Here is a 25,974-nt window from a genome sequence, read left to right as displayed (position 1 = left end):
TTTTGGGTTTCATAAATTGTCTAAAATTGACAGCACTGAATAGGAGTACCACCCATGATGATTTGTTTTCAGAGTTCGGACTTTCGACAGAAAACGTTTCAATATTTTTTTTGTTCAAACTATTTGATGGGAGATTTCGAATTCGCAGCTTTCTCCCGAGGGTAGAAAACAGTTCTTCGTTTCCGTTTTCTTGTCCCACGAAAACCTGATGTCCGCGCACGGGCAAAAAGTCTGAAGGAGAAGCCTGAAACGCGTCGCAAACAAGCCGAGCATGTGCTCGCGGCACGTCACGCGTCATTAACGTCCGTCTGCGATGTCTTCAAGGTTCGCGAAAGTGAAGTTTTTCCTGCACGGCTGACAGAAGGATCTCCTCCGGAATGATCTCTCCTAATACCGAATAAAACCGACGGAAATTGATATTTGGTCGATCGATCGATCAATCTCTTTCCCCTCCTTTTTTAAGAAAGCAGCGGAAACGTAATTCACTGAAAAATGAACGCCATTTGTGTATTCATATTTGTTCGGCAAGAAACACGAATGTTTTTATCACGAGAATCGATGCAAAATTTTTATTACGTCCCATTATCGCCGCTGGTCGTCGAGGAATATATTTACCGATTACTTCACAATGTGCGAACGTAATTGATGGCTGTTGCTCAAAGGAAAAAAGAAACGTGTTCGCAAGAAGTGTAGAAAAATTGATTTTCTTCGCTAACCAATTTAGCCAGTGCAATTTCAAGTGACTCGGCGTTTGAATGTTTCTGAAGATTTCGTAACTAGTCTTGCTTATTCTAATATACCTACAGTATGTGTTTAGAAATTTTCTTTCTTCTCGGAAAGGAACATTACTACCCCGTTTAACCATTCAGGGACGACAATGGATTGTCAGTTTACTTCGGATTATACAAAACTATTTTAGACAAAATTGAAAAGTAGAGATTTCTAACTTTAAAATAAGTCCAGATATGGAAGGTCGGATTTTTATGCAAAATAAAAATTTCAACGCGGGACCAATCAGACCGCCGCTACACCGGACGGATTGCGGCTCGACCAATATCAGCGCCAACGTCCGCCATAGCTACGCTCTGATTGGTCCGCGTTTTTCGTTAATAACTCCTTACCAAAGCCGTAAAGAACATTTTCGCAGAGGAAAAAGTTATTTTCAATGAACTCAGAAATCACCTCTTTCATGGCAGTACAACATTTTTGACCCTGTATATACAATACGTGAAATTAAAGAAAATGCAGTATGGGAAATTAAAGAAACTTCAAGGTTCCAGTGGAAAAAGGCCGGCCCTCTAAAGGTTTTTGAAAATTTCGCAGATGTGTGACAGTTTGTGCGACCGTTGCGCGCGTCATTGGTCGAACAGAGCACGCGCACCGCCTCTAAATAAGCCGCGAATCGCGCGTCCCGCAGAACGTGTCCATTAGCAGGAATTAATTATTCTCGTTTTAGTTTTACGACGATCTTCCAACCGACGGAGCAGCAGATCTTTCCCCGATTCTGCTTCTCGTGGAGTAATCTGTGCAAATGTATGTTTGCATAATGACGCGTAATCTATCCGCCGACAATCATACCCCGCAATTACGAATCAGACCGTCGCGGTGACATTCTCGTTTTCGATCGGCGATTAAAAATTTCCCCGAGGAAATTAACGGGAAACGGCTATTCGCCGATTACTCACCCCTTGAGGATGCTGCTCAGAAGTAAAAAGCAGATCCCGGAAGCGACGCCCGCCGCCAGGATGGTGATGCCGGGCGACGTGATCATTCTTCCGCTCGCTGAACGTTTCGAGATCGATGACTATCGATCCTTGCTGCACCGTGTCGCCGTGCGTTTAATTACTCTGACACTGACGCCCACGTGTTCCATTTCTTTTCACTCTTCCGTTGAACCGGTCCTCCGGTGAAATATGTCCTGGCACCCTTGTTCCTGCGGGGTGGGCTCTCGATTAAACGCAGCGGGAACTCGATGAAACGCCACGGGAACTCGATGGAACTACGCGGGAACACGAACGATCGAACACACTTCAAAGTTCTCGAAACACACCTGTCCAGGCACTGGCGAGCAGTCGATGACTGATTTCGCAGCCACGATCTATGGACGACGCGCGCTCTGTTATCTGATACAGTCGATAAAACCTCGATTGTTGATTTCGGAGCGCGCTGATTCGAATCTCGCCGGATCGACAAACCGCATAACGATCTATCCTGATCTCTTCTCGGTTTTGTTTTTCTGAACTTTGCTTCGGCAGATTGCTCTTCGATTCTGACAACTTCCGGGACTTTGTTGCGGATTTTTTGACAATGGAGCTGCTGAAGACTTAAAATTACTTGCTTGACATTTTATTATAGACTGCGGTCTTACGCTTGCATGATAATTTATTGATAAAATTGATTATCATTGATAAGATTGAATGGGTAAGATACAAATCTGTGGAGATGTTGGACGAATTTTTAGAATATTGTTACAATATATCCGACTTGTTGAAATTATTAATGGAATAAATACATTCTCATTTAATTTCTGTTACTGTTTTAACGAATCTTTATCTTGAATAAAGATCCACAGTCTATTTTTTGGAAGCATTTTATTTCCATGGCAATTCGAGTGTTTCTCGTAAACGTTTCGAGCAGTCTGAATTGTATTTAAAAGATCAAATGTGTTTGAAAATCTTCGACTTACTACTTTTATTTACCAAAACGTGAGAACTAACAGTTACCAGAGAATACGTGCCAAGAGTAGATTATTTATTACAGCCAACTGATAAACTTGTTAGTGAACGCAAGGACGTAAGAGCACGATCTTCAAGGCAAGCAAAGGTACTAATGATTTCGGATACGCTATCAACAAACCTGACAGAGTTTTCACTCGAATAGAAACGACGTCAAACATGACATTGTAGAAATAATCAAATATTTAATGCACAGGTAATAAAACATGTCCATAATAAATGCACTGGTAAAAAGATCTGTGTTCTGAAAAAATGTGTTCTATAACAAACACGTCAAACTGATTTTTAAAGAATATTACATTTCTTCATTTTCGCGAAGAAGAACAAGTAATTCTGACCTCTCTGATTGAAACGGGCATTATCTCGGTAGTTCTACAGACAACAAGAACGAAGAAGAAGTACCTTTAGGAACAAAAATAATTCCTATTAGTTTTTGAATTTGTGTAGACATCAAATTCTTCTCTCTATCGATCTCTCGCCTTGTCTCAATTTCTGAGCACAACAGTTTTTCTGAAATCCTCGAACGCAAATCGTATGCATAGTCCAATCACTGAAAAAGCATCACAAGGTGTCAAAAGAAACGACGCTAATTGATCATTCAGTTTGCACGAAGCCCTGAATCGATGCTCTCTGTCACTCAGCCTTCAATTAACAGAGGTGTAAAGATTGAAGTCCAGCTCTCCATCTTGGGAGCTTCACCTTCTCTACCTTTAACACTAAACCTACCACTATCAAAATGACCGGTTTTATATTTTACAATTATTGACACTATAAAAATTCATTTAGGGAAAATAGTAGAATAAATTTCCTTTTCCAAGCATTTAGGAAAGCATATTAACCCTTAGCACTCGAATAGCGACTGTAAGGCGCCACTAAAAATTGTTGTATCATTATTGAAAATATTTTTTACATTATTACATTTGTTTGTATTTAATAAGTCACTAAACACTTCAGCATTTTACCAGTATATTGCACCATTTTTGTATGTATAACATGAAATATATATAGAAGGGAAATGTTTCGTTTTGGAGTTAAAATAACTTCGAGTGCAAAGAGTTAAATTTAGGGTTGTCATTTTTATGAGGCAATATTTACCAGATAGTGTTAATGCGTGGTAGGTTTACTGTTAATCGATCGCTTAACAGAGGCGGATTATTTTCGCGGGTCCTAGAGGCGTCGAACACAATGACACCTACATGGAAAAGGTCCTCTGTGTCGAACAAACACAAACAAACAAACAAAGCGGTTGATGCGTCGTCGGTGTGTGTCCTTCGACGGCGAACAACGCGGATGTCAGTAGGGCAGAGTCTCTCGGGCCTGGAAGGACCGTTCAGGTTGCGTGTAACGTTGTCGCACTTTCACACGCACTTTTCCCCGAGGAAATTTCGAAAGCTCCGGGACCCTGGCGCGCTGCGCTGCTCTCCGTCGTGATTAAAATGGTAACCGGGCTATCCAAGAGATGTGAACGGACCGCGCGATAAGATTGAACTGAAGCGAAGCCATGGTAACCGCGTGTAGACTGTAGACACGCGTGCACATTCACGAGATCGTCGCGCACCGCGTGATTGCGCCTCGAGACGCGGCCCGCTTTGACTAGGATTCGTTTCGACGGGACACGTCACGGTTTGGATGATTCGCGAAAGCACAATGATTACTGGCTCTTTCTCCCGGCCTGCGGCGCATGGACCCTCATTCCGCCGTAATGGAACGCGATGAGCTACGAACGAAGTTCCAGCGATCTGTGCGTGGACGTAACACGGCGAGGAAACGCGCACATTGATTTCTGTTTCGACTGCCCGTAATGCACGCAACATGTGCCACGAATTGCTGGTAAGAAAACTGTTTATTGCTAGGCGGAGCTCACCGAGTACCAACACACAAGCCCTTTTTTTCAAATGCATCAAATCGTACAGCCTGTTTGTACGCTAAAAAATGTATACTTCAATGTAATATACTTCAGTGTAACTAGTTATATGTACTTCTTCTTTAGTTATACTTCAGTGTAACTCGTGCACTGCAGGGCGAAACATCCGATTGCACTACTATTTATTTTGTGATTATTAGACTGCGGATTTTATGCATTTATGAGAAAAATGAGTAGGTGTAATTCAAAACAGTAAAAAGATTAAAAGAGTTTAACAATGTCGATATACTATTTTTAACATATAAGAATTATTAATGAGCAAAATCAATGTTTACTTAGTTACTATAGATTGAAATCGATGTTTAAAAATTCTATTTTGCATAAAGATCCGCAGTCTAGTGATTATAATGATTAGAAATTCTTCGTCGTTATATTTATTGTATGCCTATGTTTTCTCCAAACGATATATGCACATATATAAACTACAACAAAGTAGAATTTTATTTCGGTTTAAAGGAAATTAATAACATACATGTTTATTAGACTCTGTTCAGATATTGTAGGGCAAGGGGTTAACCCTTATGTCGATGCTTCTTTGCGACTTTCGGTATCGAACTTCATGGTGTTAATGCATACGGTAGTGTTTCAAATGTAAGTTAATTTACAACTATTTAAAAAAGTGGAAATCTATACGAATTTTACTGTTTGTCTACAGAAACATGTTCGACTTAATTAAATAAAATGCTGGTACCGGCATTGAGTGCTGGCCAACGTCGTTTCTCACTAAATTTCGTTATTTTACGGAAATGGCTGTTTTAAAACGAGGTTCCTGGAAGCACAAGTCATTAATATTAACGACTCGGTGTTTGAGCAAAATTGAAAACAGTTTGGATATTTATGCATATTTTTATGAACCAATTTTCGAGACCAGTGGTTGACAGGAAGTCAATCTTTTTTATTATGATTTGCATTATTGGGACACAGATCGTTTCTCTTGATATTTTTACAAACTGTACAAATGTGCGAGATTCACGGTCTAATTATTGCGAATACGAAGAAATTTGTATCATCAAGACTAACGTATTTTTCTGTATTGTTATTAATGCATTAATCCAAACCCTGGTGGATTGCAGGAGTGCATTGATTCACACAATTTTATTATTAAAAATTAGAAGAAATTATGTCGACAAGACTAACGTAATTTTCTATATTTTGATTAATGTATTATTCCAAATCTTGGTGGAATGCAGTTATGCTTTGATTTTCACAGTCTTATTATTAAAAATGAGCAGAAATTGCATTCTCAAGCCGAATGTAATTTGATACATTTTTATTAACGTATCGTTCACATCGTGTTGGAATGCAGGAACGCATGGATTTTCGTAGTCTTATTATTAACAATCGAAACAGTCATAAATTTTCTGTACTTTTTTTAATATGTCATCCTAAATCCTGCTGGAATGCAGAAACACGGGAATGCATTGATTTTCCTACAGATCTTCCTTTATTTATAAAACACTAATTTTTATATAAAAAAAGCCTGAAGCGGATGTAGTATATTGTACACGCTAGTCGCAACTGACACGCGAAGCGTGTAAATCATTTGAAATATAGGATACATGCAATGCGTGAAACCCATGAAGCGTGCGAAACAGATGAAGCAGATGATCCACTTGTTACGCGTCGAATGTGTGAAAAGTATTTCGTAACTCTTTTTGTTTCGCTCCGGTAATTATACTTGACGTTGGAACCAGTGACAAGTTTATTCAACTCCGCCGTGCCTGTTATTAATTCGAAAAAGTTTGCTTCCTTCACGTTCTTGTTTCGTATCCAGCCTCATAATCAGATACCAGCGCGACTTATACGAAACGATCTGTAATTATTAGACTGCGAAACTTCATGTAAATTCACGTTTCTATGGCCGGCAATCACAAGTCTGAGATCAATTCTAGCGTTATCTCCTGTATGAATAGTTTCACCTGTTTAAAGGTGACATCGGCATGAAATTCTACAAAAGAATACAATATTTTATTCTTTATAAACAACGGACAAAAATTCGAAAATCGTTGGCCAAAAATTCTTCTGCATCCGTTTAATCAGCTTTGAAGGTAACATTTACTTTATTGAATTTATCCTAATCACACGGTGCAGTGTTTTAATCATTTTCGTCTATTTCCTACTTTTTTTGAAAATAAAAATTGCATTAATTACAAGAAAGGAGAGTTACATAATATAAAAATTGATTTTTTAATATTTTTAACAGGATTTGTAGGGTTTTATAAAATATAATATATTACATTAGAATTACAATAAGTGTTGTTCGTTTCACAATTTGAGAGGTACTGCGCACATGTATGTTGTTTTAATATTCCTTGGATGCCTTGGCAACAACCATAGATTATAGTTAACGATAATACAATTAAGTAATATCAAATTCATCTGATGTTTCTTCTATTTTGCTTATCACCTACACATTTTATTCATTTATAACAGGAGTGAGTAGATGCAACACAAAACAGAAGAGTTTAATATTACTAATATTACTACCAATTTCTATGTAATTCCTTTCTCTTGCAATTAATGCAGACAATGTGTATTTTGCATAAAAATCCACAGTCCATTCACGACGCTTATTACGATGTAATAAAATCATCGCCGGACCGAAAAGAAAAGCGAGGAGACTTTTCGGTGAAGCGAGTGGCAGTTGCGCATTCAATTAGCAAATCAAACAGAGTAGGAAACACTGAATTGCGTTCCCAGATTCGTTTGTGCCCGTTGAACGTCAAAGACGGAGCAAGTCGGTCGGAAAGAGTCCGCACTTCGCTCTGCGAGTGAGAATTGTCGCAGGCCGAAATGCATTATCATTATCGCGGGCGGCAAGAGCTTTCCACTAAATTCTTTTGAGCGAAAATCGCGCGATCAATTCAGCCCGCTCTCGAGGGAGGAGGGAAAGAGCTCGCGAAAAAGCGGCGGAAGAAACGAAGCACCTTTTACTCCGCGATGAAGTGCGTCAATTAACAGCGGGAACTGCGGAGACGATAACAGAGAGACAGGGGAAACGTTTTTCCCGGCGGCGGGAAAAGAGAAGGAAAATCGAACGAACCTTATGTAACTTTCATCCGAGACTGTTGCGTCACCGTTACCTCGGCCCGGTGTCGCTCGCGAAACGATCGAAAATGATTTACGTGTCTAAGAGAACGCCCCTCGTAAGAAACGGAAATATTTTATTTGCGGAATTCCGTTCCGTGCGAGTTGCATCGAACGAGGGTGGAAAATCTGCGGAGAGTACGCTGAAAGCACTATTAAATAAATTGCTGTTATACAGCAGCTGTTCAGACTAAAAGAATTTAAAAATGTGTATTATTTCTAGGTTATTGAAGTCATTAGACGAAGAAGCAAATTAGACTAATCATTCTATATTGATCTGAAATTATTGTAATTATTTGCAAGAGTTATTACTAGTCAAGATGTTAAGAAGTTAAATGAAAATGCAGTTTCTGTTTAAATCGTTTTGAAAAGTCGAAAATAACGTGAAAATATCCTTAAATTCTTCTAACGTCTTTTCAGTTTTGTATGTTATTTACAGTAGCGGCGGAAAGTATGTTAACACCTTTTCAAGCGGAATAACTTTTTTAAAATTGGTCCAAATGACTTGAATCTTTTTTAGATGTTAGACCAACTAGTTTGCTACAGAATGACTAAACAAACATCTTTTTAGATTGCAATTGGTTGGAATGATAAAGAAATGAAAAAATAATTATTTTTGTCAACTTTTTTATCGGAGCCTATAACGATAATTTAAAAAATGCGTTTTGTTGATTTCGGTAACTTACATGCATACTGAAAATTTCATCGAAATCGTTTCAAGATGATCACATAAGGGCGATATTCCCTGGCAAGGTCGAAAATCTGCGACTTTAACCCTTAAACTCTCATCTTGAAATGTTTGTAGCTCATTGCAACGTTGACCGATTTCGATGAAATTTTTTTTTGTGCATGTAGGTTACCGAAATCAACAAAACGCATTTTTTAAATTATCGTTAGAGGCTCCGATAAAAAAGTTGAAAAATCATAATTTTTTCATTTCTTTAACATTCTTTATCGTTTGTTTAGTCATTCTCTAGCAAACTAGTTGGTCTAACATCTAAAAAAGATTCAAGTCATTTGGACCAATTTCAAAAAAGTTATTCCGCTTGAAAAGCTGTTAACATACTTTCCGCCGCTACTGTAGTTATTCAGTTATTCAGTTTAATTATTACACTTTCGAAATGCTCTCGTTTGGTGTAATCGAGCAGCATTATTTCGTATTGTGCTTCTTATTATAAGAACATGTAGTATATCTAAAACACTAATTTTCATCATGTTTGTTTCTGTAAATACCAATTACAATCTCAAATAAAATAAATAAATATATCTTGCCTTCTCCGAGTTATACGCGAATCGAATACTATCGAATATAATCGAATTACTACTAATCTAATTACGAAACTTCTTTATTTTTCATTATTTTTTATGGGACTTTCAGCAACTTATTCGTGGCATTTTTCTTATTAAAATGACACTAAACACGATATAATTTTAACTATATTTAGTGGTTGAATTGACGGTATGTAGTAGGCTTGCGGACGCGCGTGCGCGGTCCGTTTTTACGCGCGCTGTCCTTTTTTACGTTCGGCGCGGTCGACGCGGTCACAAGAAAATAGTAGCCCTACACGATCTATGTCACAGAACGGACCCGAGGATTGGGCATAGATGAATACTCCACTGTAATTGACTGTCTGTATAATAAAAAGTTAATTCTGCTATCATAAGTGAACAGATTTTTATGCAATTTACTTCACAATATGTTAAAAAATGGCCCGAATAGAGCGCGAGAGTCAGTAGATCAAATGCACGACGCTGTTACGCCAGTTTGTGCGCCTTTCAGTGGTAAACGCCAGTTCACGCACGTTAGGCGGGCTGCCTACATGTTAGGCGTGTCTGACTAACACCGTCGGTAACCACTGTCAGCAGTCAGAGATCGGACCGTGTTAAACATGATGTCTCTACTTTGAGGTAAAGTCGCACGATCGGAACGGAAAAAATAAGTTTTTTGCAATCAAATGTGTTGATTGTATTTTTACGTAGATCAAGTTTTGCATTTAATTTATTAGATTAGTTTCTGGTTAAAAAATCTGCAATCTTTGACTGAATTATTGCAGATATCACAGTGCCCGGTGCAACGAAAATCGGCAACGCGATTTTGCCAAGGTGCGGCGAATTTCGAAACGATCGAATAGCGTCGACGAAGGACAGTCTTTTGCCCGTACACGTGCGGTCTCATTGTCATATCAAGCACGTCCTAACTGATTGCCGGACGTTACTTCAATAAACACTCATGTTTTAATAGCGTCCGGCCACTTGTTTCATCCCGCCAGTCGCGACACTCGTGTACTTTTTCACTCGAACCCCCAAACCCCTTTCAGTAGAACTGTCTTTTCGATGCCAGACACCCTTACTTTTCAGTTTTCTCGCGCAACGATAAATTTTACAAATATTTCCCCTAAACAAAATTTATTGCAGCCTACTGGATTGCAGATGCATTGATCTAGGGTTTGTAATAACTCTAAATTTTTATACGCATGGAAGATTTTTAGTGGGCAGACAACAGAACTAAAACTGTGCTCCAATTTACCGTAATTTGTATTTTGCTGAAGTTGCTGAATATTAGGTTTATGGGACGCGTCAAAACATTCTAATATTTTTAATTTACGATTATTCAGATTGGAAAGACGAATCCGTGAGGAATTATTCAACAAATTTATTTCTTTGGGTATATATTCTTAAAAATCGTTAAAATTTAACTTTTATTAATAAAATAGTTACTTTTAGCGCTCCCTAAACCTAGTATTAATAGCGTTTGTTACAAGTGCTAGCACAAGACGGAAAAATTAATCTTTCCAACGAAAATACAGATACTCTTCGCATCTAGAAAAATCGTAGATTTATCGAATATTTTCTACCTCGTTTAGTTAAAATTGATAAACTGGAGGACTCGGTCAGGGAACATCGAGAGAATAAGCGAGTAGCAAACATGCTTGTCTTTTGATATAAGGCACTTGTTCTACTAATTTATCAGCTATATTGAATTAGCGGCGCGAAGTTGGTTCACTTTGAAACGGGGTCGGAACTGCAGCAAATCATTTCGACAATATCCAGATCACCTGAAAACCTACTTCTACTTTCGACGAATCCTCGCAGACATTTGTAAACAGATTATCAAGTCACGTAACTTCAGTCGTTCGTAAAACAGTCAGTCTTTTCGAAATGTCTGACACCAAAAGCATTTTAAACGATCCTTGCGCCATTTTACATCTGAGAACACGTACCAAATTTTAATTTCCAGAATTCGTTGTTTCATTGCCTCGGCGATCGTTAAATAAATGTGTATACAAATCAACAATTTTATATATTTATCTATAGAAATTGGAGTTTAAAAATATTTTTTACCGTGTTAAAAGTTTCATCATATTTCAAAGAGTTAAAAATCTCAATGAATGACGTTCTACTACATCAAATTTTGGGAGGTAACATTTTTTATAAATGAGCAGAATATGTGTTATTCTTGATTGAATAGGACGTTCATGTCTATTTTTATTTTGTTACATGTGCTCAGAAAAGATATGATAACGCACAAAAATTGTGAATTGGTTGTCACGAGTTAAAGTCAGCTTATTCGACACACGCCCATCCAAGACTCTCAAACGATACCGCTTGTAGATGAATCGATCGCAATGTCGCACCATGTTTGTGCACGGTGGATACTAACGAACCATTATCTATTAAGATAACGGTTAATGAACCGTTCTCTGATGTGGTTTCGATCTCATTTAACAAGCTTAATCGTAACTCGTCACATTACTTATCTATATTACTTACTCGTAAATATTTCCGATTAAAATTGCACTAATTTGCAATGTTTCGCGTAGCTTTTACGATATAATTTATCAATTCTCAGACTGTAGATGTTCGCAGAATCGGTCGGATGCACTTTAGGATAACAAAAATTGTATGTAACTTCCCGCAATAGTGATAAAACGATGAATACATAAACTTTTATAGTTAATAGTTTTCTAAAAAAAAAAAAAAAAAATGCTAAAATATTAGTCGGTTTTCCTACTGTACATAATAATATAACTTGAAAACAATACTATTGTTTCAATACCAGTTTTGTATTTGGTGTGCTATTTTCGCCATAAATGTATAAAATCCACCGTCTGGTTATTATGTAATGGGTACTCCATTCGCCTAAATCTGCTGTTTTGTGGACATGGACGGTAGCGTGGGCTATCTAGTCACAATGTACACTAAACACGGTGCTGTTTGCAATTCAATTTAGCGCGCGACTACTCCGGAAGACGAAAAATTCCTTCGCCGAAGGAAGGCTCGAGATTTCGTCCAAATATTTGCGCCCGTTGTTTGCCGGGTCGTTTATTAATGCGGTCCATGGTACCGGCGCATCGCGGCTCAATTAGCAATGAAATCAGTATCCGATAACAACGTGCGATGCACGGGGGACTGGTTGGCGCGCCGATAGATCGTGTCGCAGTTCTGCAATTCCGAGACCGACGTACAATCGTGAATCGTCGTATCAGCCGTTTCGCGCGTGTTCGCTTCGGCTACCGCAAACAACGCTTCCTTTGCCGGCGAAATTAATATTCCGCCTTCGGTGGCTGCCGCGACGGTGTCAAGACGACAGCATCTGTCAATTAACGTTTCTTTAAACGGCGAGCGAGGCGGGTCGTACCCGAGCGCAATTGCATTTCGATACGCCGCCGTCCGCAACCCTGCATCGCGAAAATATTTTTGGAAGACCGGTCGACAGTGTCCGTTCCGGCCCGTCGGCCCTGAAGTGACAGCACGACCTTGGCAAGACCGCAGACCCATTCTCACTAAAAAGCACGGTGACCGAAAGACAAGCAAATTCTAAAATCAGATTTTCAAGTCTGAACTTTCAAGTGCAATTATAACGTAAAGTGACCGATCAGACAATTTGACTACGCTTGTTCATCCTGCAGTGCAGAAAGATAGACTTATCGGAAAGTAGATTACGTAAACATAAGGCTGCGTTCTTGAAACTTTGAGTGCTCGGACAAGTCAAAAAGGAAACCGTAGAGCTCGATGCACGGTTGCTGTTCTATATATAATAAACTGTTCGGGGAGGTAGAACGCCGTAGAAATTGCTCGAAAACGACAGATCGAGAATGAAGATCCAGGATCCAGCTGCTGCGGAGGAATCGGACCTTCTCTACCCGAGTCGAGTCCTCTCCGTTCGACCGGTGTCTCGTAGCCAGGTATGAACGGTTTCCGTTTCGTTTGCTCGCGATTTGATTAGATAACAGTTCGCTAAGGAGATAGCTAGCCGAATAACTTTCCTCTTGTTTGGAATGTTTACCGGGGCGTGCGCATGCGCGCGCAGAAGATAACTGGCTTCCATCTTCGGCGGATGCTCCACCACGAAATTTTTCCGTTCTTTTGTGCCCCAGGGTATCCATCGATACGATGGACCCCTCGAACCGTTCCGCGCGCTATTCTTTCTCAAAAGATATCGTACCTTTTAATGGTTTTTGCGCTGCCGGATAGTATGTCCGCTGATCCGTACGAAAAAAAGAGTATCTGCTCCCTCGTGCCGAAGCATTATCGGCTCGCTGGAGGCTTTGTTATCGAAATGAAATAAGCCCGGGATGGCTGATAAATGTTACGAAACGCGAAGACAAAGATGATGCTCCCAAACGGATCAGAGGTCTAGGTGCTGGTGCAGCAGGATGAGTTGAATACTGAAAAAAGAATTCAGAAATTAAGGGGGTACACCACCATGTAAGTTTGAAATTATTGGTGAAGTTAAACATTTTTTTCAGTAATTGTTGCATAAAAGGAAAATATCTTTGCAGGAAATATTTAGAAACACCTCGACTTTTAATACATATTTCTTTATTTAAAATTACAAAATGGCGATGTTATACAATATTGTGTATCATAACGTTCGACGGATTCTAAGATGACAGCACCAAAAATCACTGAAGCAGAGAAGACAATAAATTTTTGTGTGCACATAGTCAAAAATAAATACTCCCCAATGTAGCGTACGATTTCTTCGATGTCTTAATTTATTGAATTTTTATAAATATGTGAACGTAATTATTGTATTCTTTAATCACTAGAACTACTGATTTTAGATTTTTTCTTTTTCAATTGGTAAAGTTAGAAATATTTTTTTGAGAAACTTTTTAGCATACTTACCATCAAAAGCCTATGAAATCTGAATAAATACAATGTTGTTATTATTATAAGGGAATCGGATCGAAATTATAAAGGGCTTGGTAGTTCTAGTGGTAAACAGCCGCCGTTTTCTTACTTTTTGGAATTATTAATCTTAAACTTACATGGTGGTGTACCTCCTTAATGTGGTTGGAGTTTGACTAAGTTTGACTACATTTTAATTCTTTATACTCAACCAGGAGTTCATGCTATTTTGGAAGTAAAGCTATGTCCATACTGAATCGACATAAACTTTTTGTTTTCTTCTTCTTTTATTCGTTTAAAGCGCAGATTTTTTTAAGGTACATGCAGTATCAACTAAAAGTTGCTCGTTGTTGCGTCAGTGTGGACATAGCTCAAGATTGAGGTGATGATACGAGAGGGATTAGCTGAATATTATCTCAGAAATTCTGAGAAAATAAAACTTGTATTCTCTATAGAGAAAACAAGGATTCACTGGTCTTACTGTGATTAGATTTTGACTGTACCTCTTGTGTTTGGCGAAGTTTAACTATGTTTGAATTCTTTGCACTGTAATTGGAGTTTTTATTACTTTAAAAGTAATATTTAGGCGGTGGTACGGGAAGGATTAGCCGAATACTACCTCAGAAATTTTGAGAAAATAAAAATAGCATTTTCCAATTAAAGGTTTAGCAATGTTTAAACTCTTTGCGCCGAAATTGGAGTTTCTGTAATTACAAAATTACCTGAAGCTTGGCTGCCCAATCTCTATACAGAGACCAAAATTTTCCCATAATAAATAGACTCGAAGTTTGTCTACCTTGGACTAAGTTTGGCCATGTTTGACGATATTTGACGGAATTTGACGAGGTTTGACTACAACCAGACACAACACTATGACTTTCTCTTCCGCGTTTTTGTTGAATTTCGGCGCGAAACATTGGCCAACCAGTGAGAACAGCGCGATAAGGCGCGTCATCGATTAAACATTTAGCGGCGATTAGTATCTATGTTATCTTCCCAGAGTCTATTACACGATATAAATTATGATGCTCGGCGACGCGCGAATTGCCTCGAACGCGCGCTTCAAGTTATGCAACGCTTGTCTGCGTGGATGCATGTAAACTGTGCGCGAAACGCGTTCCATAAATATTAAACATGCGGATCGTGCTGAATCCTTGGTCATCAGACGATCTCAAAAGGATGCGCGGTCACGAACGCGTTATCTGGCTTACGCTGTCTTTCTTCCAGGAAAATGAAAAATTAAAATGCGCAAATCCCTACCCTTTGTCTGATTTCTTGCGAAGATTATGCTCGTTAACTTCATGTGATCGCTGATTATCGGATGATCTCGGATGGCTCTTTTGAAGAAGTTATTAACAGCTGTACCATTGCTCTGACAAAGTCATGCTTATCGGCTTTTGTGCAAGTTGTAGGACATTATGCGATACTCTACTTGTCATGAAGAATCATGGTATTGAATAGTTCATTTTAACGGTTAAAAAAGACCAGCGATTTTTTATGATATCATTGTTTTCTTCCTATCCTTTATATCCCAATTTTTGTTCGAGTCAGACAAAGTGAACATGAGAAAGATTTGAAAAATATATAACGTAAGTGGAATTGAAAAAACTACAAAACCGTAATACAGAAAATCTTTGTTATAGGAGATGATGGAACAATAGTTATTTAATTTATAATATTGTTATAGGAGATGATGGAAAAATATATAACATAAGTGGAATTGAAAAAACTACTAAACCGTAATACAGAAAATCTTTGTTATAGGAGATGATGGAACAATAGTTATTTAATTTATAATATTGTTATAGGAGATGATGGAAAAATATATAACATAAGTGGAATTGAAAAAACTACTAAACCGTAATACAGAAAATCTTTGTTATAGGAGATGATGGAACAACAAAATATTATGCTTTTCATCCGTACATTCAAAAATGCATTGGAAAAGAATGATAAACGAGTGACTCCAAAGTTACATTCCACTATACAAAGTTACTTTACGGGACTACATAACGGAATTTTGAAATTTATAGGCTAATTTACTTGGGTATAATGTACACTTGACGTTATTAATCGCATCGGTTTAAAAATAATAGAGAAACTTCGTTCCCCCCTCCACGACCCACGAAGTTTTCCTCCTGTCATAAATTTTCTTGTAAGAAATTCTTGCCTTGCTGTAAAGAAATTTCATGATGACGTAAATGCACCTGAATTTCCGACGTTCCTTCGAATATTAAGAGTTACGACATTCGGCAAGCATCTTCAAAAGATTGTGAATCAGTCTTTCCATAAAATTGCTCCAAGTATTTCAAAAACATAACTAGAACACGCGTCGATCTTCGTTATTGACAATAAGTCTAAGTCAAAGATAAGACAGTTATAACAGAGAATTTCGTTTCTTTCGCGGTTGGATTGTTTGGATTCCGAGTCGATCGAGTTTCTAGCACGTCCACCGGGACGTCTTTATCTTTTCCCCGCGCGTTATCGCGTCTAGGAAAAGTTCGAATGAGTTGCCGATAAGCCCGGTGAAGTAATTGTTCTCGAATTTTGGGGAATCATTGAACTCGCGATAAAGGAAAAGAAGGGTTGCTATGTTTGGGAGAATCGAAGTATCGGCGAGACCTGGCGGAATATTTTCTCGTCCTCGAGACTCTTATCTGCGTCTCTTGAGATTGCGAAGTCCCATATTGCGTGGCGCGTCGTTAAAAATCGATCAGGGCACCCGTTCCCTATTATTCGGTCCGACTATCGAATGATAAGCAAAAATTCATGGGACACCGTTGCGTTCTAGGAATGTCACGAATTATTCTGTTCCTCGATTGTGTACGAGATAAGGGAACATCTGATCGTTGCGTGCTATCTGCTGATCTCTCATCAGCAGGTTATTTCGGATTAGGCCATTTAGACGCAGTGGTCTAGATTCTAGCAATTTTGTTTACAAGCTTCAACATGAAATTGTTTTCGCAGGAGATTACGGTATCGTGATTTATATGGATGGCGGAGATCGATGCGTTCGACTTTAGCTTCACGAATGAAAGTTTTTTAAGGAGGATCAATAATTGTTTGCGAAATTCTAGGGGGCAATTTGGCTATTATGCGGGAGCCATTTGTTTTACGCACGAAATTGTTTAGATGGCATTTAAAATCATTTAAAGCGACTCATGCTGAAGAATCGAGGTTAGCTCGCTCAAACTTAAAAATTGATTTAAAACGGAATTTTGAAAGAACTGGTTCCGGATGTTTATCATTAGGAGACATGCCAATTCATTTGAATATTAAAGCCGAAGGAAAGCAATTTTGTTCGTTCAAAATACACAATAAAACGCACGGGAAACTGACGTGTGTGACAAAAGCAGTCAGGCAAGCGACGCTTTTAGAGCTTGAAAAAATATTTCACGCGTATTTTTTCATATTTGCTGTGTTCCTTCACTTTGAGGAGATGAAAATAGAAATGAAAAGCTTTGGTGTGTGCAGACTGTGCATTTTCAAATAGAGAATTCGTATGTTCAGAACACGTTTTTATTAAAAAAATATTTTAAAAGTAATCAATACGTGCTGCGAATTTACCTTGCTAAATTCTTAAACACTTTTATAAACTACATACTATCTACAAATCATTATTAGGCTGAAGATTTACTAAGGGCTATTTTCACGCTTTGATATACTTTCTCGAGCTCATTTCATAGTAAAATACACATAAAAATCTGCAAGTCTGATTCGCTTGCAAGCTGCGTTTATTTTCTGGAAATGTGGATTGCAACGAAATCTCCCGTTCAAAGGGATGCACCACCATGTAAGTTTTAAATTATTGGTAAAATTAAACACTTACCACATTGGTTTTTTTCCAGTAATTGTTAAATAAAATGAAAATATTTTTTGGGGAATATTTAAAGTTACGAAATGGCGATGTTACACAGCACCAAAAGTTACTGGAGCATAGAAGGCAACAAATATTTATGTGAACTTAATAAAGAATAAATACCTTTCAATGTAACGTACGATGTTGTAATGATTCAAAAATGGGAAAACATGGCGGCTGTTTAAAGAACGCAGTCTTTTTTCCCCTGGGAATGATTAATTTTGAATATTTACAATAATTCAATAATTTAAAATATCAAAAATATCGTAGGCTACATTTAAAAGTCTTTATTCTTGATTACGTTCACATAAAAATTTGTTGCCTTCTATGTTTTAACTTTTGGTGCTCGATGCCATCTAACAAGGATCCGTCAAAGGTTATGATTAGACTGCGGATCTCTATGCAAAATAAAAAATATTTGCATTGATTGCAAGACACAGGAGCGAAATAAAAATTTCTTTCTTCCTTTAATTTTTTTATTAAGATAAAACCACTGCTTTAATATATCCACTGCTTTAAATTGTGCTTACCCATTTTCGTCATAAATGCATAAAATCCGCAGTCTACTTATGATACACGATACTGTATAACGTCGCCATTTTGTAATTTGAAATAGTGAAAAAGTATGAAACTAAATTCCAGGTGTTGCTAAGTATAATTTTATATATAAAAAAAAATTATATAATAAATAATTTTAAAGTTACACGGTGATGTATCCTCTGAGTGTACAGTAGTCTAACAATCACAGCTTCCGTTCTATTTCAGAGACTTTCGCTTTATTATTAGGCGACAGTTCCGAACGTTCGCGGTAAGATATTAATTTACAATCGGCTTTCTAATCGTCGATTCGAGAATCCACTGGCCGTAAAATCGAATCTACGACGGCTTAACTCATATTCTTGGAAGATCGTGTTTGCGCTCTCGTCGGCTGTATCACGCTCCGAGCACGAACCGAGCAATCGGTATCGTTGTCACGTTCCGCATCTTTCGGCAGCCAGCTGTTGCATGCTTATTTTTTTTTCACTAACGAAAGTCCGCCACGATAATACGTTACGATAAGTCTGAAACGGGGATCGCTTCGTCGAGCGATTTACTTCGATTAACTTCGATCAACTTCCCGGTGTTTATAGCAGTTTTACTTAGCTCTGTTTACAAGCATCCAGCAAAACTGCATCCGCGTAGAAACGAAACAAACACATTCGAAATTTCCTCGAACGTGTCAACGCATGATCAACAGGAAAAAATGCCCAGTTTAATAGATCAGTGCAGTACATCGGCGAACAAACATTTGTGCCACGTTGATTCTCAACTGCGACGTACTGCTGCTTCATGCCCAAAGTAGAATCGTCGTGTCTTTAGTCAGACACTTGCTCCGGCTGCCCAGAGTTAGGGGAGTTTACGTTTTCTCTGAATACCAATTTCAACAAATGTCGTCTCCTCTGGAGTCCTCTGTGAACTCATGTCATTTGTGAATGTTTATGCAAATTTACGATTTCCCAGGGAAATCCAAAGAAATTGCCTTTCCCTCGTAAACGCTTTCGTTGAATTAAGGATCATCCACTTTGCATTCTGTAATTTATATCTCCGATGTTTTTGCCCTTTTTCAACGATTCTATTATGTTCATATAATATTTCAAAAATTTATAACGATTTTGATCGAGCGAAATCTGGATGCGTAAAGATTCACGTGTCGCGTTCGAATGACGTTTCTCGCGAGTTTTATGAACAAACAAATGTCTGTTGTTTTCCAATTGAAACTTTCAATGGAAACCGGAGGGGACAGTTTTATTAGAGATTCGAATGTCGTTCTGAAACGTCACACAGGAAAATTTTCACTCATTCCCGCGTCCTTTGATCGTTCGGGCACAATACCCGAGGGAATCAAAGTCCAAACAGTTTCCATCTTCGCTCCAGATTACTTGTCCATCGAAAGTTTTGTTAGATCTGCGATGGCCTTGCGTCTGCAGTATCGTTATCGTTGCGCGCCATTATCTCGAAAATAGACTTTTTCTGTTTACGGTTATGTTACCGTTAACGCGTGACGTATTCGAATGGAAAAAGCGCGAAGATGTTTCCGGAAGCCTTCAACGCGAAAGAAAAGCGTCAAGTTTTAAAAGACCTGGCCGTCGTCAATTCGCTCTCGTCTTGATAAACAATATACGATACGCGACAAACACTTATCCTTAAATAATTATCTCTTAAATAACAGAAATTTACCAGCGGTATCTAGGAGTCTTCGAGATACGTTTGACGCTCTCCGATTTTTACATCTTGGGCATAGAAGTAAAAATTCGAAATTCTTTATACTCGACACAGATGTTCAGATTAGACTCAATATTGTACTTATAATAATACTCTTTGTATTTCAGAAAATATTACGTTTTATTTGCGAGTGAAGAAACAGTATTTATTTATTTTGAGTGAACCAATAAAAGGAAAAATAAAGTACTGTTTCAAACATGCTATGAATTTATGGTCAATTCGTATAAATAAATTTGTACATTGGATATGAATGTTACACCATCTTTAGTGTTCCATTTCCTGCAATTTAAATATTGAAGCTGCTTGGTGCCACTTTTGTGGCAGAGTAGAAAAAAATAGTAATCACTCATGGCAAAGGTTTAAAAAGACGGAATACTTAATTCTAATCATTACTATAAAGAGTATTTAGAAATATGCTATAATATTTTACACCATTATAATGGAATAATCATAAAGACAGGAGCTCTCCTTGTGCAAGTTCTTCGTCTGTTCATAACCATTTGATCATCGACTGTAAAGTAACGATCGATCATTTTTGGATGTGAAACAGGTCCATAAGCGATTCTCATTGTCAGGATATATCCTGCTGGAAATGAGAAAACTCTGATGTATGTAGGTCACATAAATTGTGACAATCTTCAATCTCCCGAAGACTGAAGACGGATGATCGAAATGGGGTTGCGAGGTTCGAGACGCAGTAGGTAAGGTTTAAATCGATTCGCGAGCGATTTGAACTCTGGATGGCATCGGGTGCTGATTTTTTATCGGCTTAAGATTCACGCTTGGATGTTTGATTAATGAGACAAAAATCGGGTCGTGTGGTCCTGTTTCAAAAAAGTAATTCTGTTTCAACACTAACCGTACCGCGACCGCTCAAATGACCAGTTTCATATTTCTTACTTCGTAATTATTGAAATTATTAACTTATTAAAACTAAATAAATTCAGTCTTGTAATCATCAAACGAATTATGCCAGTCACATTTTTGCTCGGTACGGTTAGCGTGAAAGAACGTTGGAATACTTTCGCGAACAAGTGTACGTAAACCATTCTGATTATAACTCGATGAGCTGCCACGTACATTTCATTCGCTTCGAATTGCTTTTCCACTCGCGGCAGCCCGAGCAAATGAATTCGAATTACGTTCGTCCGCCACGAAAAAAATCGTCCGGAAAGGACGGGCGCAGTTCAAGGAGCCACCTCTCGGTAATCCGAGCCCGATGAAGGTCGTGCAGTGTTCGGAGTGGTCTCGGAGAATTAGGCAAAAACCGTCGGCGTTTTCGGGCCGTTATCGGGCCGCGTCTAATCGGAATCAGTGTGGCGGGCTTCGAATCATCGGGAATCTCGCGCAGAAGCAATGGGAGGCCCGTGGTCGGACGATGCGCGAGACAAGCCGCTATCAGAGGAAGGACGTAGGTGGTGCGAGCAGCGCCGAATCCGTCGGATTTAGTTAATGTCCAGCGCTCCGTGGACTCGGATGTCGCTTTGGCTGCTGCGAGCCATGATAGAGAGACCTGTGCACGTCTGACATCCCTCTGCTCCTTGAACCGACATCAACCAGCATTTTCACAGGCTCATGCAACCCCTCGACTGATCGATAAGCTCGAAACCGAGAAAGAGAGCGAGAGAGAGAGAAACGCGCCGGGAGAATCAAAGAGAAAGATAGCCGAGAGTCAGACGTCATAGATCTAGAGAAAATTTTTGTCGAGCTTTCCCTCGACAAAGCTGGGTCAACAAAGGAGTCCGACGAGCCGCGCAGATCGATCGATAATCTCCGAGCTTGATCGATCGATCGTTGATCGTTCGGGGAAGCTTTATCACGCCAGTCCGCCGACCGGTTTCGAGAGATCCGCGCGTGTTTCGACAACCGAGAGAGTCTGTTTTGATCGTGTGGCCGGCCTGGATCGAGCCACCGCGATCCACGTGGACGCGTTTTGCATCGCCACCGCTCTGCGCCCCGCCAGGATCCACCGGGATCGAGGGTTTTCGTGTTTTCGCGGTGTGTCGGATCAGTGACTGTCATTTATGAGAGACGGTGAACGGCCTGCCGAGAGGATCGAGAGACGAGGATCTCTCGTTCGGAGATCGGGGGATCGGAGTCGCTGGATCTGCAGGACCAGGTAAGTGCTTACTTTTTATTATTATGAGATCGATTTTTCGGTGCGAGTGTTTCTTCGAAGGGGATAGCGAACCGGAAAATTATTTTCACGCAGGACTGTTTCGATTTGATTTTGCGCGCTCGAAGTAATTTGGGGATTGTGTCCACTAAGAAATAGTTTCACAGTGTTTTGGTTATGTTCCTCGATAATAAAACAGGGAATATTATCTACACGTTGGAACTAGAATAATTATTTACATATTATTGAACACACGGATTTGTGGAAAAGCTTTTGTGTAGTGTTAAAATTAGTTTGACTTGTCGTTTCGAATAATGTAGTATATATAATGAACACGTTAAATAAATTGATACTAATGTCGCAGATAATAGAATAATTTTTAAATTGTAAAGCTGTTCTACATAGGACTAATTAACCCTTTGCACTCGAAGCTATTTGGACCCCAAAACGAAACATTTCTTCCGACCTAGAATATTTCCCTTCTATATATATATTTTTCGTGTTATACATATGAAAATGATGCAATTGACTCGTACAATACTGAAGTGTTTATTAAATACAAACAAATGTAATAATGTAAAAAATATTTTAAATAATGGTATAGCAATTTTTAGTGGATCCTTACATTCGCCATTCGAGTGCTAAGGATTAATTTATATCGAATTCTTGTGAAAACTGAGATGATTTTTAGTTCAGCACTGGCAGCAGCTTGGTGAAAAAATGAACGCATCGATCATTCGAAGGCAACCGAATTCGCGCGCAACACACATTTACGGTAATGATTGCCGGCTAATTATATTTGAGCACACAGTCCTCCAATTATTTTGCGACCGCGCAAAAATGTTCTCTAAATAATGAAGCCCTATCAACGACCAACCTTGCGAATAATTACAGAATTCTTTCGTTCGTTATCGCCAAGAAAACGGTCCTTTAATTATCTCGGCTTACATGAAAAAATATCTAGCCGTTCGGAAAACCAGTCTTTCAGATCCGTTGGAATTCTTCCGTTTTTCCGCGAAGTCTGTCTATTAGCGCGGGGACCAATTAGCGGCGCTCAAAGCACTTTTTTCTCGAACGTATGGTCTAAATCGATGCCCGCTTTAACAACAAATACGCGAGCATCCTCTCGTGCTAATTTTCCCCCTAGCTCGTTAGCGGGATTAGAGAACGCAATTTGTTTTCTCGGAAACTGTCGAATCTCCTTCGATTCGATTTGCCGAATAGTTTGCTTCGAGACCTCCACGAATTCACGACATTCGTTGATTACATTTCGCTGTAATCTACATCGATATCGCCTGTGAAAGAAACGCCGGGGCATCGCGTACAATCAAAACAATCGATCCACTTCGAAACAGGAAATTGAATGTCGCGACTGGAGGAACCGTAAATCCAAAGGTTAACAAGATTGTTACAGCGATAACTTATTCGAAGCATTCAATTAAAAGGGGGGGGGAGGTGCAATTTGGTCGTAACTGAACAGGAAAAGTTTATAATTCCACGGAGATTCGCCATGGCGCTCGAGCCGGGAACGAACCTGGTAGTTTATTTCAGTTTATGGCTCGCGCTTCCCTCAGGGACCTATAAACTTAACTAACAATTGATAATAATCCATCGGTGACGAACGTTGCGGAAGCGTTTCATTTTAAAAGCTCGTTCCCTCGCGGTATAAGGACTTTTCGCAATTGTGCTCGATGTTTTCTCGAGCATGGTCGTCCCTGTCGTTGAAGATGACTATAGCCGTACGACGGATGTTTTTATTGGTCGTAAACAGCTTATTATGTACCTTTAATTTTTATACACCCTTTATTTTTCTAACGTCTGACATTTCTATGCAAAAGCTTCGCATGAACATTTATAAAAGAAACGCGTCGTATTGCTGACAGATAAGATGTATAACCGGGACAATCGTTGCGTGTAGCAGGTACAGGAAATACTAACGGTGGCACTGACGTAGATAACGAGCAATAACGGAAGATATACGCTTGCTGTTCACCTATAATGAGTTGTCTTTCGAAATACTTTGTGAATGTTGCGAAAAATTTTTACACTTTGTGCAAAGAATTCGTTGAAGTAAGAATACGAAATATTTTACGCTCAACACAGCTGTTCAGACTTGAATTAAGTAGTAATTTCGGAGTATTCATATAATAATTTCATCATCCACTGTGAGTACACCTTAAGCCAATAAGAGATTTTTAGAATCGCAACATCCGCAGCATTAACATTCAAATTTTTAATTTAACACTAAACCTACCACGGTCAAAATAACCGGTTTTCTATTTCACAATTATTGTAATTATAAAAATGTTTTCATAGGAAATTATTGTATTGACTTCTTTGTTTAAGCACATATTATAATGAAAATCGTTCAAAGTTTAAGTAAATTCAATCTTCTCTCTTCTATAAGACGTTTCACTTTTGTGAGGAATAAAAATGAAGAAACTTATTGCTTCGATGTATAAATTTACGTATGTATCTTCATAAAAGGAGTTATCACAGGATACAGTGCGGATATGCTATAACTATAATTGATTAGTTTGAGAACACTCAATATTATTTCCTGGCATCCTGACGTCAGAGATTTTATTGTGTGCCTACAGTATTGTACCATATGTCTACATTATACGTTCTGCTAGCTTCAGAGTGACTTGGTTCCAATTTCAAAATTGATATGGAGGAATTTAACTTTATTTAACTAGTGAACTATTTGAGGTCGATGCGGCTCCACTGAAATTTATGCTAATAATTATATAACTATTCTTCGATTTAAATGAAATTTTACAAAGATGAGTGCTAAGGGTGTGCCAAAACCCGAAAATATCGGGAACCCGGTGGTTGGGACGAGTCGGGAAAAGGTCGGGCCGGATCGAGCCGGGTTTTCGAAAACTTCGAGATTTCCGAAAATTTCGAGGACCCGGCTACCGTTTCTCGAACTACTCTGCAGTGCTGTATAGTGGCGTACAAAACATGTAAATACACAGTCACGCGTTTGTTTATGTGACACTCCGAATCCACGAATGTAATGAGTATTCATTAAAACGAACATAAATGGTTAGTGAGTTCTCGGAATTTTCGGAAATCCTGCCTTTTTCTCGTCCCGATCCCGAAAAAATGTTATGTTCTCGACCCGACCCGATATTTCGGGTCCTCGCGCACCCCTAATGAATACTAAGCCTTAAACTGTAAAGGGGACCTACTGATCAAGCACTATTATTAATCAACATATTCTGTCAACAAATTGAAAATTTCTTGGTTGTAGTATGTCGGTCACAATATTTTGTCAATTTTTTGTTAATTGACGATATTTTGTCGGTTACGTTCTTCATGTACTGTCACATCCAGTTTGGAGTTCTTTATATTGTCGACGAATAGTATATTCATTTACCACGAGATTTTGACCAAATATCGTACAATATCGTCAATACATTTATTTTTCTACTCGTGTAAAAAGAATACACGACAATTATATTGGTTGACATTGAAGTAAACTTCATTTAAAAGTAAAATTAAATATGTAGTTAAAAGATAGAGACAGAACTTTAAAAACCAGCTTTGTACCTTAAAATTACGTATAACGAACATAACATTTGCATTCGATAAGATAATCTCAATTTAAAACGTTCGAGGGTGCTGCATGAATTTTTCAGATTTTTTAAAGAACTATTACTCACCATTACAGTTTCAGGCTGCCGTAAAAACGTTCACAGTGTAAGAGTTAAATATAAATATAGTTTCATTGGAACATTTTTAAAGTACACTTTGAAGGACCACTTGAAGGTTAACATTCTACTCGATTCAAAGTCACAAGTGTGCGCAAGTTGCATAGCACGAGCATCATTGATCTTGCTCGAGCGTT

At 38.6% G+C, this 25,974-nt stretch overlaps 2 protein-coding genes across 7 annotated transcripts in view; one reads left to right on the top strand and one right to left on the bottom strand.

Annotated features, from left to right (window-relative positions):
• LOC143362968 (uncharacterized) overlaps positions 1-4,225 on the bottom strand; it is a 96,969-nt gene extending 92,744 nt beyond the window's left edge. The window contains exons 1-2 of one of the 3 annotated variants that reach the window (XM_076803522.1): positions 3,831-4,225; positions 1,686-2,316 (exon numbers count right to left, since the gene is read on the bottom strand). In XM_076803522.1, the coding sequence (XP_076659637.1) occupies positions 1,686-1,771 (86 nt within the window). In that variant the 5' untranslated portion in view covers positions 1,772-2,316; positions 3,831-4,225. Of the gene's footprint in view, positions 1-1,685; positions 2,317-3,830 lie in introns of those variants that run through there. The other 2 variants (XM_076803521.1, XM_076803525.1) reach the window with 2 other exon arrangements.
• A 7,958-nt stretch (positions 4,226-12,183) lies between these two features.
• The window catches only part of LOC143362975 (choline/ethanolamine transporter flvcr2a), a 35,959-nt gene continuing 22,168 nt past the window's right edge, over positions 12,184-25,974 (top strand). For 2 of the 4 annotated variants that reach the window (XR_013083716.1, XM_076803538.1), the window contains exon 1: positions 12,184-12,932. Coding sequence is in view for 1 of the 4 variants with exons in the window: in XM_076803538.1 (XP_076659653.1) it covers positions 12,843-12,932 (90 nt within the window). In the remaining 3 variants the exon portion in view is untranslated. Of the gene's footprint in view, positions 12,933-21,381; positions 22,122-25,974 lie in introns of those variants that run through there. The other 2 variants (XM_076803540.1, XM_076803539.1) reach the window with 1 other exon arrangement.

Source organism: Halictus rubicundus, chromosome 18 (genome assembly GCF_050948215.1).
Source record: "Halictus rubicundus isolate RS-2024b chromosome 18, iyHalRubi1_principal, whole genome shotgun sequence".
In the NCBI taxonomy this organism is placed as follows: domain Eukaryota; kingdom Metazoa; phylum Arthropoda; class Insecta; order Hymenoptera; family Halictidae; genus Halictus; species Halictus rubicundus.
The sequence above is the reverse complement of the archived record's forward strand: the minus strand, read 5'-3'. Positions and strand labels throughout refer to the sequence as shown.